Source organism: Excalfactoria chinensis, chromosome 11, assembly GCF_039878825.1.
Source record: "Excalfactoria chinensis isolate bCotChi1 chromosome 11, bCotChi1.hap2, whole genome shotgun sequence".
Lineage (NCBI taxonomy): Eukaryota > Metazoa > Chordata > Aves > Galliformes > Phasianidae > Excalfactoria > Excalfactoria chinensis.
The window spans coordinates 8,564,693-8,578,992 of NC_092835.1; the positions used below are offsets into that span (position 1 = coordinate 8,564,693).

Genomic DNA, 14,300 nt, shown 5'->3' on the forward strand with positions numbered 1-14,300 from the left:
TGGAGGAGTTTGGTAATGCAGGAGAGAGAAGAGAATCTCAGCTGTATTTATATTTCACCTTTCTTCCTAAACAGTAATAGACGACAAGACAGAAGTAGAGCAAGTGTAGGATGATTGCAGAGAAGCCAGTAATGCCCCTTAAGGCTTATTTATGCTGGAGGACTTTTTGCCATTTCAAGGATAAATGGTACAGCTAATCTGCTAGTCACTGGAGCAAGAACTGCTGACTGTTGCCAAAAAGCTGCTGGTTCAGCATGACCAAAATAGGAAATTATGGAAATGATCAAAAAGGCCAGCTCATGCAGACTGGACAACAACAGAAAGCACAAACCAAATATGGAACTTACTATCATTGGTATTGAAGTTTAAATGAAGTTGGAGTGAATCCATTCCTTCTCAGTTTCCATAAAAAGAAAGGTTCATGACAGATTAATTTTCAAGACTTTCATCTTCTGTATAAATTCATGATGTCTTACAGAAGGCTTAGAATTAAAAAAAAATAAAAATTCAGCAGTCAATTTTCTTCTCTTTACTACTGTTAATTCTCTGTTACCTACAGTACTGTTGGATAGAGATATCAGTTTACATGCTTTCATTTTTTCTTTCCCCGAGACATTAAAATAGAAATTAACGTATGATGATGATTTTTGAGTTGATTTGTTTTTATCTGGTTCTTTGTATATCTGTAGCGTGGCAGGGAGCTGAGACTATTGCATCTTGACTGGTGATAAAAATAACTAGAACTAATTCTTAAAATTCATTCCCTTTTATTTTCATATTATTTTCTAGGTGGTTGTGGACACAGCACAGATTGAAAATAAGGAAGCCTACGCTCCTCAAATAAGTTTAGAAGGATCCAGAATAGTGGTGCAAGTTCCATCAACTTGGTAAGTGAAAGTACTCATTGTAGATTATACTAGTAGGTCTGACAGAAATACATGGGAAGGAATACAGTGCAGTACAAGTGGAGCAGGGACTACTGTGTAATTATGGTTTATCTTCCCTAGGTTCCTTTATGTGGAACTGACTACCACTATTCATCAGACTGACCAACAGTTGTACTTGAGCTGTCTTTGTACTAGTGCTCCCTCTGTTGGCAGGAGTGGAAGGGAAGCAAGGCTGGTGCATAAGGACAAAAGAAAAGTAAAAGCTAGGTGACGAAAGAGACAGTTAAATAGATATAAATCCAGAAATACTCCTGTTACTCTCCCTGGCAGGTCCTGGATGTTAGATGAGATTAATGGAAGAGCTTTAGCTCTTAACTAATATGTTCTTTAGGAGCTGCTGTGAACTGCAGAACTCTGTGGTTCAAGAGGTGCCATACCTAGTGGTTTAACTAGTTGCCTAGGAAAGCATAACATTAATTTGCATTTTTAGGTGAGGTCTTCTTCCCTTTTGAAACACTAGTTTGGAGTTACAATACTTCCTTCATTTGTTCAGTGTACTTGGTGTTATGAACTTCAGTGTAAAACACTGCATTCATCTGAATCCTTAGTGAGATAGCCTGTCGCTGATGGTACCAGTGGTGTGTCCAGCAGTGCAAGTCAGCCCACAGTCTGTTTATCCAAATTCATCTTTAATTCCACTATGGAGCATAAACTGGCACTTCTCTGTTCCCTTTACTTAAATTGACCTATTGTGAAAGAACTGAAGTACTGCTGAGCGCTCTGTGCCAGTGTTTGTAATCTCTGAGAAAGCCCCACCTGCTGGCACACTGAGAGAGAGTGCCTGTTTACTCATCTCCGCCGAAGGGGCTCATTAAATACTTGGCAACCGTGCCAGTATTTAAATCCAGGCTATGCTGATTTCACCTCAAATTAAGTCCTAATTCTGTAGATTATTGAAGAATTACAGATCAGTGAAATCTTCCACAGATTATTGGATGCGCTGAATCATTTTTCATGTTGTGTCAGGCTGGGTGTATCTTGATTTGGAAAACAAACGATCAAACTCTTGCCTACAATGAATTGTTACATAGTCAACAATGAAAAAAAAAAAGAAACTAGGGCTGCAGGTGTTAGTCCTTGGGAATCCTCAGGTATTCATGTTATACTGCCTTACTAGCTGTACCTTTGTAGGAGCAAAAGTAGCATATTAATTAGCCTTTCATTATCTGACTAGTATGGTAAAATTGTTCAACGTGACATTCCAAGTTTTGATTTTGATTACAGGTGTCTAAAAGAAGATCCAGCAACAATGTCTTTGCTACAGAGGAGTCTGGATCCAGAGAAGACTTTGGGACTAGTAGATGTGCTTTATACTGCTGTGTTTGACATACCAAGGTGGAAGGAGGGAAGGTACATCTCCTTTTGAGCCTGTTGTTTAAACAAAGCCATCACTGTTGAAAAGACTATACTGAGGAATTTAATAGCACTAACCAGAAAGAGAAATCACTGGTCAAACAAAGCAAGAAACTTGTATTCTATGTAGTTAATCTTGTGGGTGCATACAGAGATACAGCATACTTAAAAAACAAAACAAAAAACCTTGCAGCTTATCTATGTGCACAGAAGTATTTTTCTCTTGCATAAAAAACCACTTGTTTTATATTAAATTAATATCTTTGTAACCTGAAATGCAGTTAAAAAATGGAGAATAGTAAATGCTACTGCATGTCACAGAGTTACTGAATAGCTGGGATTGGAAAGGACCTCTGCAGATGATCTAGTCCAGTGTCTCATACAAGCAGGCTCCTGTAGAGCACATTACCCGTGACTGTGGTTAATAATAGTTTGAATTGTTACTGTAAGTAGCCAATGTTCTAGCAGTCCGATAGAGAACTTTGGTTTTATTTCTTCCACTTTCTATTACCCAAATGCATTTTTTTTCTCCAAAATATAAACTCAGTTAAATTTCTTTAGATATCCAATGCAGCGTTAGGATAAATGGGGTTTATTGGGTGGTTTGATAAATGTTTTTGTTGATGCAGGGAGCAAGCTTTGCCTTGTATTCAGATCCAGTTACAGCGTGAAATCTCAGACTTTGGGAACCAAGTTGACATGCCATCTGGAAATGGAAGCAAATCTTCAGGTGGTCTACAAAAGACATTTTCAAAACTGACTTCACGGTTTACAAAAAAAACTTCCTGCACCAGTACAAGTAATAGTGGAAGTTATTCAATCCCCAATACACCTTCCAAAAATGTCTTCATAAGTTCCAGCTCAGAGGAGAAGGCTAAAATGCCCACTAACATAGATGCACGGCTACAAAGCATTTTGAACATTGGTAACTTTCCTAGGACCACAGATTCACTGCAGTCAATTCAGAGCACAAATAATCAGATAGTAAATGGGTTTTTAGTTGAAAGACAGGACAACTTCTTCAAACTGGATGAAGGCAAGGATGACAAAGGTATGAATTTACCAACTGACCAAGAAATGCAGGATGTTATAGATTTCTTGTCTGGTTTCAACATGGGCAAATCCCAGCAGACTTCTCCAATGGTGAAAAGAAGAAACTCTATTGCGTCCTCTACAGCAACAGAACAAAAATCAGGAACAGTACAGCAGCAGCCCCAGTCTGTCTCTCACACACCACTGCATCCTTCTCAGCAAGGCTTGTCACAGCAACAACAGTCACAAAAGCAGCAGCAGCAAATGCAATATTACCAACATTTGCTTCAACCTATCGGACCACAGCAACGTGTACCTGCCAAATGGCTGACTAATTCTTCACAGCAGCCAGCCCAAACTGTTGGAGCTGGATTGTCTCATTTAAACCAGTGGAATAATCCTGGTTTTTCAGATTTAAGCTCCGATTTATACAGTTTGGGTCTTGTGAGCACCTATATGGACAATATGATGTCAGAGATGTTAGGACAAAAACCACAAGGACCCAGAAACAACACGTGGCCAAATCGTGACCAAACTGATGGAGTGTTTGGAATGCTGGGAGAAATTCTGCCTTTCGACCCTGCAGGTGTGTGTACATTTCTTTATTACTTTTTAAGAGAATCCTTTTACAAATAAAAGAATACTGTTAAATATTCTTAGCAGTAATTATTTCCTAGTGCTACTTACGAGATGCTAAGGTTCTTAAAAATAGAGATATAGGTATTTGTGCATGGCTTTTTTTTAAACATAGGTTGAACTGAAGTACAAAGAAAAACTTAAGTAAAAACATCAGCAAGTTTCATTAACAGATAATTGGAACAAATTCCTTGTTAATCTCAGTGGTAGTTCTTACCTTTCCTATAGGGATCACATCCAAGTGTTGAAACATACAGATAATGCTCCTCCTACCGTTATTTTTTTTAGCTTGATTAAAAGAATTGATAACATTTGGATTTATGTATTTTGCCTCCCCCATTAATTATTCTTCCTGCCCTTTACCAGTCTTGCATCTTTCCCATATTCCCTTCTTTTCCCTGTCAGTATGGGAATCATACCAATTCCTGCTCTCTGGCTGTTACTGCAGTGAAAAGCTTGGATGCTAAAGAATAAGACACTAAGGAGCAAGCGTCATGTGGTTTGCCATATATGTTGGAACCACCAGTAAACTTGAAATGTATGGGGATTATTATTAAAGATGAAGTGAGATTTAATTGTTTGTCTATAAGCAAATAACTTAGAGACTATAAAACTGAGTATAGAATCTGGGTCTAAGAGGGGATTAATGATACTACTGAAATCAACAGACCAATCTTTTCTCTTACAAATATATCTGCTGATGTGGAACATAGCTACACAAACTTTGTTACATGCATTTATTAGAAGTGCCAGAAAAATCTTTTATAAAACCACGTTATCCTTTTCCTGCTGTTACCTCTGTGTGTGTGTGTGTGTGTGTGTGTGTGAGAGAGAGAGAGAGAGAGAGAGAGAGAATTCTTCAACCAAAGAGATTAGAATTAGACTCTTTCTTCATATAACATGCCAGGTTGAACTGTGCTGTTGTTTGAAATCTAAGTTTCAATTAGTGTAGTACAGAAAGCTTTAGACATACACACACAAAACATTCATTTTCAGACTTCCGTAGGACTTGCACATTTGTCACTTGAAACAAATTGGGTAACTTGATGAATATTTCCAGTCTGAAAATAATGACTTTTTAAAGGAAAATCTAATTAAGAACTTACTGAACTGATGGGTTTCTTTTTATGGTCAAAGGCCTAAGTTGCTGCCAAAAATGTATTCCACAGTATTTTTATAATCTCTAAGGAACTGATGCTGTATCAGTAGAGAGAAGGCTGACAATCTGTATTCTAAAAAAGTATTTTCACAGGCGAACCTATCTCATGAAAAGGCGTTTATCTGTTTTTACAGAGGTAAAAATTGACACAAGTTGCTATTTTGCATGTACCTGTAATTTAACACCTCATGCTACCCAGAGAACAAAACTATTCTTGCCCTTCAGCACCTATCCTTCGATCTGAGGATTTGTCTAACTTCCAGCCTCAGCTTAAATTGACATAAAAGTATTTCTCAAAGTAAGTAGTAGTAGTGGCAACACTTTGTTTCTGTACAGCTGTCAGGTAGCTCTGTTACTTGCTAATACAATAAAGGATGTCTAGAAACAAAGGTAACTTATTTGTTTTTGTTTTAATTTGCATGCAGCAGAACATTAGAGCTTTCCTTCAAATGCTGAACTGAATGTAGGGGAGCAATCACATGAACAAAAGGTTTCTGTTTTCCAAGCTGTGCACTCTAAGACTTTTTATGTTAAGAATTACTATTTGTTTTCAGTAAATATCAGTCTTACCCTGAACTGCAAAGTATTTCAGGATCAGAATTTTTTCAGAATGGCTGTGGACTTTGTAAGAAGTAGGAGCTTCTGGGCTGCATGTTCTAATGAGATCAGTCTGAGCTTTTGATCTCTTGAGAAGCAAACCAAATCACACCATGGAAATCATTTTGTGATCCTGAATAAGCAATAATAATTCAAATATTGTTTTTCTGAAATTGGATAAACATCCAGTCTTCAATTTTGTCAGTATCTGCTGCTGGACCTTTCCAGGCATCGGCATGTTCATAGTCACAAAATGCTCCTCTTCACAGAGGATGAAAGGGACAGATGCAGATGAGATGAGAATTCCAGGTGAGAATTATTATCTACCATGTACAACACATTTACTTTTTAATAAAACATTTCCTATTCAGTGTTCAGTGCTCCATCAAGAAGTATAAATTGTTTAGCATTGACTATGTGAGAAGGCACTTCTTTTCTGCTGGGGTATAGTCAGGTCTAGAGGATTCAATGAAAGGGTTAAATGCAGTAAAAGTGGCTGAATGTCAGCTGCTGACTTCATGATTTCTTTTATTTAGTTGGGTCTGATCCAGAATTTGCCCGTTACGTTGCTGGGGTCAACCAGGCTATGCAACAAAAAAGGCAAGCACAGCACGTCCGTCGTCCAAGCAACACACGAAGCAACTGGCTCCTGCCTGATGATCCCCACAAAACCTGGCCCTTTCCTGAGTATTTCACAGAAAGGTAAGACCTGGTCAAGCTACTATTTTTTGTTTTTTTTTTCTTTTTTTTTGTATTTGGGTCAGTTCTACACTCACAACTTGGCAAGATATGGGAATAAGAGCTATTTTGTTCTGATTGCTGCTGCACCTGTAAAAGTTGCAGCTCATGGCAAGAGTGAGAAATCTGAGTAACTGAGCATTTTCTAGCTCAGTTACACAGTGACAGAGCTGAGTGCTTAGTGACTGCAAAACCAACAATCTTTTGTTTTCCCTTCTTGACCAGGACAGACAGATATTAGAATATATATGAGCTGACTGTAACCTGTAATGGACAATTGGTGATATGATTGCTCAGAAGTAAATACATGAAAGTATGTGTTAGTTCTACATTTAACAACATATGGAAATGTCCTGGTGCCCTGAGGTATCATCTGTCACAGAGATTCAGCATAACTAACTAGAGCATACAGTCTGGACCAAGCATTATAAATACAAGGACTAATAAAACGTTTTGTCTTACAGTGATGTGACAAACAGCTGGTCTGGTACTCAAGGAGATTCTGCCAGCTCGAGTGATGAGACCTCCTCAGCCAATGGGGACAGCTTGTTCTCCATGTTCTCAGGGCCAGACCTCGTCGCTGCTGTAAAGCAGAGAAGGTTAGAAAAATGAATAGAAATACATATTGCTTTATAAAAATTGGTGGTGTTTTGATAATTTCAGTGCCCACATAATTGACTCCTGTTACTCAGATAAAGCTATATGAATGTTGATTTGTGTGCTACACTTATGTGAGTCAGTGTATAGTGTGCATGGTTGTACTGCTAGGGGTTCACAAATTGAGTTATATTAGCAGATAAATCTTAATACACATTAGCATCTGTACAGATAGCCAGCTGTTGGCTGAAACTGATTATGTCGAGAAAGAGCTGACATATGCCCTGTAAGATAGTCGATTTGGGATGACACTTCTTCATAAAGTACTGGGGTCTTAGAGATCATCTTTGAATTGGTTTTATAAACTGTGTTGCAGTGTAGCTTTGTCATGCCCCTACACTGCGTTTTGATACCAGCAAGTTCCTATTCCCCAGCTTCTCCTGTAGCTTTGTGGCACTTGATAATACTACCCATAATATATAAACTTCTGTCTAACATTGCCCACCACCACCATTTCAGTAGTTTTAAATACTTAAATACTTACTATTTGTGCATTTCTTTCTGATCAAAAAGGGAGCTTAATTACATTCCTAAATAAGCTCAGTAACTTAAAAACTAAGCTAGGATTTTAAAACATGAATAATCAACAAGTGAATTTAAATGAACTGTGAATGCATTTAAATGTAATAGCATAAATTACAATGTAGTTACTTCCAGCTTTCCTACAGGGCTAGTAGCTCTGTCTTTGAAATCTCAGTGATTCCATGCTAGGGGTTAGTTAAGAGGATAATAAAATGCTCAACATGAAGCATGAATTCCCACCAATTAAGGCAGGAGATGAAGCATGATCTCTCACCAAATTTCAGTCTGGAATCATCAATTCTCAACTTATTCTACTTTTCAAAACCTTTTCAAAAAATATCCAGTGACCAAATACTTTTAAAATTAATATTTGATTAGAGACAAAATCAGAGTTGATACATTAGAATACAGCTGTCTAATCTCTGGTGACAGGAAAAATATCAGAGGCCACGCTGAGAGTTTTCTGCAGTTACCACAGAAGTTATTTTTATATGCATTGGGGTAAAGAAAGCATGCTGGGGTAAAATAAGATGAAACTGAGGCAGACAATTTGAAATGAATTGACTTAGCCAGGAGGTGCTTTCTGAATTTGTACCTTTGCCAAAACTTTTAAGAAGGGAGAAAAATAAATGCTGAATTGAAATAAGTAGGAGACTAATAAGTCTAATAAGCATCACAGCAGAAGACAAACTCATCTTCCTTTGTCATCTCCACAAAAGCATGTTGTTGAAACTGTAGCTCCACTGCTGAGTCTCTGACTGTATTCAGTAGCTAATTTCTTGCTGCATTAACTCGTACTTTTACTTCTACTAAGAAAAAACACGAAATGCCAGGACATATTCTAGGCTGTCCAGTAAGACAGAGTAGAACTACAGAATGGTACTCTAACAGCAGATTGATGTATGTGACTCATTTAAAAACAAGTAAACCAAACTAAATGTTGTTTTCTTGGTGCAGAAAACACAGTAGTGGAGAACAGGAACCTAGTACGCTACCATCTCCACCTCTTCTTTCTGCAGCAGATGACCGCAATCAGGTAAGCGGAAAACATCTTTGTTTAGTCATTTTTCCTGCATGTGTTTTGGAGTGGTTTTCATTAAGAAACCAACTAGAATACACTGCCCTGGCAAGGTGACTTGTGGAATACCATGTCCAGTTCTGGGTTCCCCAGAAAGACAGGGAATTTCTAGAGAGAGACCAGCAGAGGGCCACAATGACAATTAGAGGCCTGGAGATTTCCCATGGGAGGAAAGTGAGACCTGGGATTGTTCTGTATGGAGAAGATGGGTAGTGGAGTGTGGGTAGGTATCAATGCTTGTAAATACTTAAAGCACTAGAAGGGTGGGAGGCCTTTCAGTGGTGCCCAGCAGTAAGTCAACGGGCAGTGAGCACAAACTGGAACACAGAAAGTTCTATGAGGAAGCACCACTGGAATGGGCTGTCCAGAGTGGTTGTGGAGTCTCCTTCTCTGGAGATGCTCAAAACCTGCCTGAACACATTCCCGTGCACCTTACTGTGGGGAATTGCTTAGCAGAGGGGTGGGACTTGATGACCTCCAGAAGTCCCTTCCCACCCCTACAATTCTGTGATTCTGTTAACTACCTGGATTACTAGGAGTTTTAATTTATGGCAGGGCTGCTGGTCATCAAGGAAATGGGCTGAAATACACAAAGGCTTTTCAAGAGGGAAATACTGTAAGAGCTTCGAGTTGTTTATATGCATCAATTATGGTTTTAAAGGTTCATCTTCTGAAAATGTTGTAGGGAGAGGATTTGTTAAGTAAAGAAAAGAAAGTATGTTGATCAAAAAACAAAAAAACAACCCACTTCACAAACTAACAACTAATTCTGTTTTCTCAGGATAATAAAACAAAAACCTGGCCTCCAAAGGCACCCTGGCAACATACATCCTCTGTCACAAATACACTACCCGGTCAGAGTACGTCTTTGTACCCTATGAGCAGCCCTGTCAGCCAGTGGAGTGACACGATGCAGATCCTTCAGTCACCTGTGTGGGCAGCAGCCAACGACTGTGCTCCATCAACAGGAATTTCCTCTAGCTTTGCCTATGCGCAGCAGCAGCAATCACAGCAACAGGCTTCCCAGCACAAACAGATGAATAAGGGCTTTAAATCTTTTCCAGTAAAGCACGAACGCAGACCATCTTACCTGCATCAATACTGATTGCTTTTCATATTGGAAAATGCAGCACAGGGCCAAACAGTTATGAAGTACGTGTACTTTTTTTCACAATTGTGCGTTGGCTATATCCTGTTTATCTCATTAAATTGAGGGGGGCTTGAGGAGAGGTATAAAAACTCTTGAATCTTATTTACAGTGCTGAGCAATATGGCCAATATGTTTGTTTGTACATGAAACAGCCCAAAACTGTGATGTAGAAATGCTTTTACAAATATCTATATTGCCTTTACTTTCAAAAGCTTTTTTTTTAAAAAAAACAAAACTGCTGAAGGACTACCACACAAAAACACTGTATTTTGTAGCTATTTTTCATATAGATTTATAGTGGACATCTTACTGAAACACGACGAATATGTTGAAGCAAATATACAGTGGTCACTTTGCTCAGCACTGTGTTTAAATTTTTGAGCAGACAAGCTGGAAAGCCTTGGTTTCTTTGTTTCTTCCATTAATGGCCTGTGGGCAACTTTTTTTTTTTTCTTTTTTTTTTTTTTTTTAAATGAAGTGTAAGCGCAGCTTTTCATGTGCCACACAAATGAGTTCATTGTAACGCTGTTGCAGAAGCAGTTGTGAATGTGAGTGTTGTGGTAGTTTCCTTACTCCAAGTATAGATCAGCAGAACCACTCAAATTTGTGTCACAAATGTTATCTGAGCTGCTTAAAGTAGATGGCACCTGTGTGGATAATATGACACTGGTTTGCAGATAAATACATTTGTTAGCGCTTCATTTGGCCAAAGGCATTATCCACACAGTACTCCTTCAGTGTGTGAAAGTACAGCCTGAAAGACTACTTGCGTATATTTTAAAGTCTTATTTCAGATGCTAGTTGATCTAAAAAAAAACAAAAGTTGTGAGCTGGCTCAGCAGATAATATCACAGCAGATAATATCAGAACTGTCACGTGGGGTAGCAGGTAGCTGTAAGAACGTTATTTTTTTTAAAGGATAAAGTAATTATTTGCAGTCAATATGTGCCATTAAGTGAACCTGTGGAATTGGGACTAATCTTCCAACCAAAGTGGATCTGGGAGCGACTGGTGCTTAAAAAGTGAAGAACAATGGTAAATATATATATAGCTATCCCACTGTATATTAACTGAGAATACAGAAGATTCTTTATATAGTTAGAGCTTATTTAAATTTTCATATTTCATCTTTGAAAGAGACTAAAAACCACAATATTTTCTGGTATAAGAGTTTTGACAGTATTAATCTTATTTTTGTATTTTTCTTAAGTCATATCATTCTAATATGTTAACTACTAGTAAAATGTGTTATTAGTTCTAACTACATAATTTTTCAATGAAGAGAAAGCACATTTGTTGTTTTTGTTTCTACAAACTAAGTACATCTATATCTAAAGATACCAAAAAATTAATACATAAATATATATATAAATAAGAAGTATACACAACACTAAAACTATTAAACATTTGGGTATTTAAAACCCATCCACCTTTTTTGTTTGTATGGTGATGGGCTGTATTTGCTGGCCCAGATTGTTACTTTTTGTGCTGTTTGAGGATGCCAATGTTGCCTGTATTTATGATATTGTCACCACGTTTTCTGAAAGTTCATACTTACATGTTTACAAAGATTTGTTTGCTGTACATAGACTTTTTACAGTAATGTGCTTTGCACAATCAGTGTGGCTTGTCTGTAAATTGTTGATGGTCTGTACTACTACAGTTTTGAAAACCCTCTGCTGAAAATGTTAGTGGTTACTTAACTTGATGAATGGTTTTGAGTTTCCTCAGTCTTGTCATTTAGATCTAATATTAAACCCTACATTTGGTTGTAGTTACTGGTTATTCATACTAAGACCAAAACGGAAGTTAATGAAAACATCTTGTTTTGAACTCCTAACAAGTGCCAAAATTATTGCTATAGTTTGTGCAGCTGATTCATAATGACAAATGCTGGCAGGTTTCTAGATGTACATAAGTAAACTGCAGAAACAAAGTCTGTCTGCATTTTGACCACGTAGGTGCTACTATGTCCTTTGCTTCCGATTGTTCTGAACACTGGTAATTTTAAGAGTTGCTGCACTTGGCAAACGAGTCTTGCCATTAAACTTCACTTACACTGCCAAGTGCAAGGGTTTGGTGCTTAGTTAACTTACCCTTATTGCAGTGCTTCTGTGAATAGCTAATGCTTCTGAACTGGAACTGTACATTTTGTATTTTAAAGCTTCTGTAAAAGTAAAATATTAGCTTTATTAAAGATATACATTTAATAGGTCATACCTGTTTAAAATATGCACCTTACTGAAAATGAGCAGCACCTAAAATTGTTATTTTGGTTCGTAAACAAAGCCCTTACTTCATTAACATAGGATTATTTAAGGTTCAGAGTTGTGAACTGCCTACTTACATCTTATAAAAGTGAACTTAATACACCATACAACCTGAAGCATCTTTAAAGCTACACGTGCATAGGAAAATGCCTTAACAGTATCTTTGAACTATTAGTGCAGATGAACATTGCCACAAACACGTAATATGTGAATTTTTAGACAAGTAAATGATTTTAATGGTAGTGAGTGAATTTTTTTTTTGTTTTTTTTTTTTTTTGTTTTTTTTTTTTTTTTGTTTTTGTTTTTTTGGGGGGTAAATGGTGAGAAGGGGAGAACTAATTACTGAGGCTTGTTTAGCTTCTGCTAATTGTATCACTGACATTTACAGTCAGGTGTAAGGATATATATAATAACAAAATAAGCTGTGCTTTCAGTAGATAAGAGTATCAGACAGCTGATATGCTGACAAATACCCAGGGTGCACACGAGGCTGTACTGATTATGCAAGAAGTTTCTTGTTTACAGAATCTGTAGAGCAGAACATTCCAAGCAAAAATGAAAATCGTGATGCAAGTGGGGCTAACATCAGCCCTTTCTTACTGAACTTGACTGTTGCATGACTTAAAAGCTGTTACCTCTTCCCTAGAATTCTGAAGTTCAAGCTCCTATTGCAATAAACCCCAACATGTTCCTTTAATAACATGTTAGCATTAACCCAGAAAATATTGCTTTACAAAGCTGATTTATTCAGCACCATTTTTACAATACAGGATACCCAATAGTCTGTTGTTAAGGTACAGGGCAACATGCACCTCTTATGATTTCTACTTTCCCACCTGCTCAGTGCCTGTTCCTGTTACATAGTCTCAGAGATGAAACAGTGGCTGCCTCACTAAGGCTGCCAAAATCTTCCAAAGGCAGCAGTGGTGGTTTCCTGACAACTGAGCTGTTTTCAGAAATGCATAACACTGTGGTTTTCCAGAGATAAATGCTTGGTAATTCCCTCTCCTAAGTAACTACTTAATAGGAAATAAGAAGCTATTCTAAAATTAGAATTCTAGAATTCACGTTTTAAGATAGAGGGATGGCTCTTTACCTGCCTTGTGCGACTACACCTCCCTCTCACAGTGGCAATCTAAACTAAAGCCTTTCTATAACTCTTTAAAGCATCGCAGCCTGCAGCCGGGTACATGCAGTCACTCTGTAGTTTTCTGTGCGCCGGGTGGTGTCGCATCTGCAATTGTGGCTAAATAAATGAGGTTTCTGTGCAGGATATGCTGGTACCTATCAAGAAAAGAAAAACATTACTTGGCAAGTGAGCGATGGCCTGTTGTTGTCCAGCCGATGACGCGCACTGTAGCCGTCGCTTCCATAACCCGCTCAGCACTCCGTACGCGGTCTGCGCCGCGCGGGGCCGGGCCGAGCCGAGGCGGCCGCCTCCCACCGCCCCCCGCGATGCAGCTCGGGGCTGCCCGCCTGCACTTACTGCACGCAGTCGGTGGCGCGGCCCTTGCTTTGGTACTCCACGATGCAGCGGATCAGCTGGTCGTTCTCCTCCAGCAGCTGCGGCAAACACAGCCGTCACCGCCCGCCTCGGCCCCGCCTCCCGCGCCGCCGCCGAGGGGGGTCGCGAGGGCGGCGGCGGGGCCGGGCGGAGCCGGAGCAGCCCGAGCCGCGCCGGGGGGTCCCGTGCCGCCACCCCGGGATCCCGCCCCTCACTCACCCGCTGCAGCGTCTCCTGATTCACCTCCGCCTTGCCGCGCAGCCGTTCCGGCACGAACACCACCGACATTCCGCCGCCGTCCCGCACCTGCGCTGAGGAAGCGCCGCCCCGCGCCTGCGCTGACAGAACTACCGTTCCCGCCCCGCGCTGAGGCAGCCGCCGCTCCCGCTCCCCCGCCTCCCTCCCGCTCTCGCGCTCCTCCCTCCTCGCGCCCGGTTCCCGCCCGACCGAAAGCGGCCGATCCCGCCGTGCCTCGTGCGACGGCACGAAATAACTGCCCACAGCCGGGTAGTATTGAAGAGTTTATTCTGGTTTAAAAGAAAAGCCCCTCGCTTCCATGAAACAAAGTAGCCCGCCGGTGGCCGCGCCGCCCGCTCCCTGCGCACAGAGCCCCCGCCCCGCAGCTCCCCGTACCGCCGCCTCCCGCCCGCAGCCGTG

The 14,300-nt window shown here is 39.8% G+C and overlaps 2 protein-coding genes across 4 annotated transcripts in view; one reads left to right on the forward strand and one right to left on the reverse strand.

Annotated features, from left to right (window-relative positions):
• GARRE1 (granule associated Rac and RHOG effector 1) overlaps nucleotides 1-12,084 on the forward strand; it is a 51,305-nt gene extending 39,221 nt beyond the window's left edge. The window contains exons 8-14 of the mRNA XM_072346691.1: nucleotides 790-887; nucleotides 2,172-2,297; nucleotides 2,930-3,918; nucleotides 6,261-6,426; nucleotides 6,927-7,061; nucleotides 8,599-8,677; nucleotides 9,501-12,084. Of these exons, the coding sequence (XP_072202792.1) occupies nucleotides 790-887; nucleotides 2,172-2,297; nucleotides 2,930-3,918; nucleotides 6,261-6,426; nucleotides 6,927-7,061; nucleotides 8,599-8,677; nucleotides 9,501-9,824 (1,917 nt within the window). The 3' untranslated portion in view covers nucleotides 9,825-12,084. The remainder of the gene's footprint in view (nucleotides 1-789; nucleotides 888-2,171; nucleotides 2,298-2,929; nucleotides 3,919-6,260; nucleotides 6,427-6,926; nucleotides 7,062-8,598; nucleotides 8,678-9,500) is intronic.
• SS18L2 (SS18 like 2) overlaps nucleotides 1-13,985 on the reverse strand; it is a 44,948-nt gene extending 30,963 nt beyond the window's left edge. Inside the window, exons 1-5 of one of the 3 annotated variants that reach the window (XR_011905006.1) lie at nucleotides 13,863-13,985; nucleotides 13,626-13,702; nucleotides 13,236-13,423; nucleotides 11,966-12,036; nucleotides 6,925-7,045 (exon numbers count right to left, since the gene is read on the reverse strand). Coding sequence is in view for 1 of the 3 variants with exons in the window: in XM_072346693.1 (XP_072202794.1) it covers nucleotides 13,336-13,423; nucleotides 13,626-13,702; nucleotides 13,863-13,931 (234 nt within the window). In the remaining 2 variants the exon portion in view is untranslated. The other 2 variants (XR_011905007.1, XM_072346693.1) reach the window with 2 other exon arrangements.
• Nucleotides 13,986-14,300: the final 315 nt, after the last annotated feature.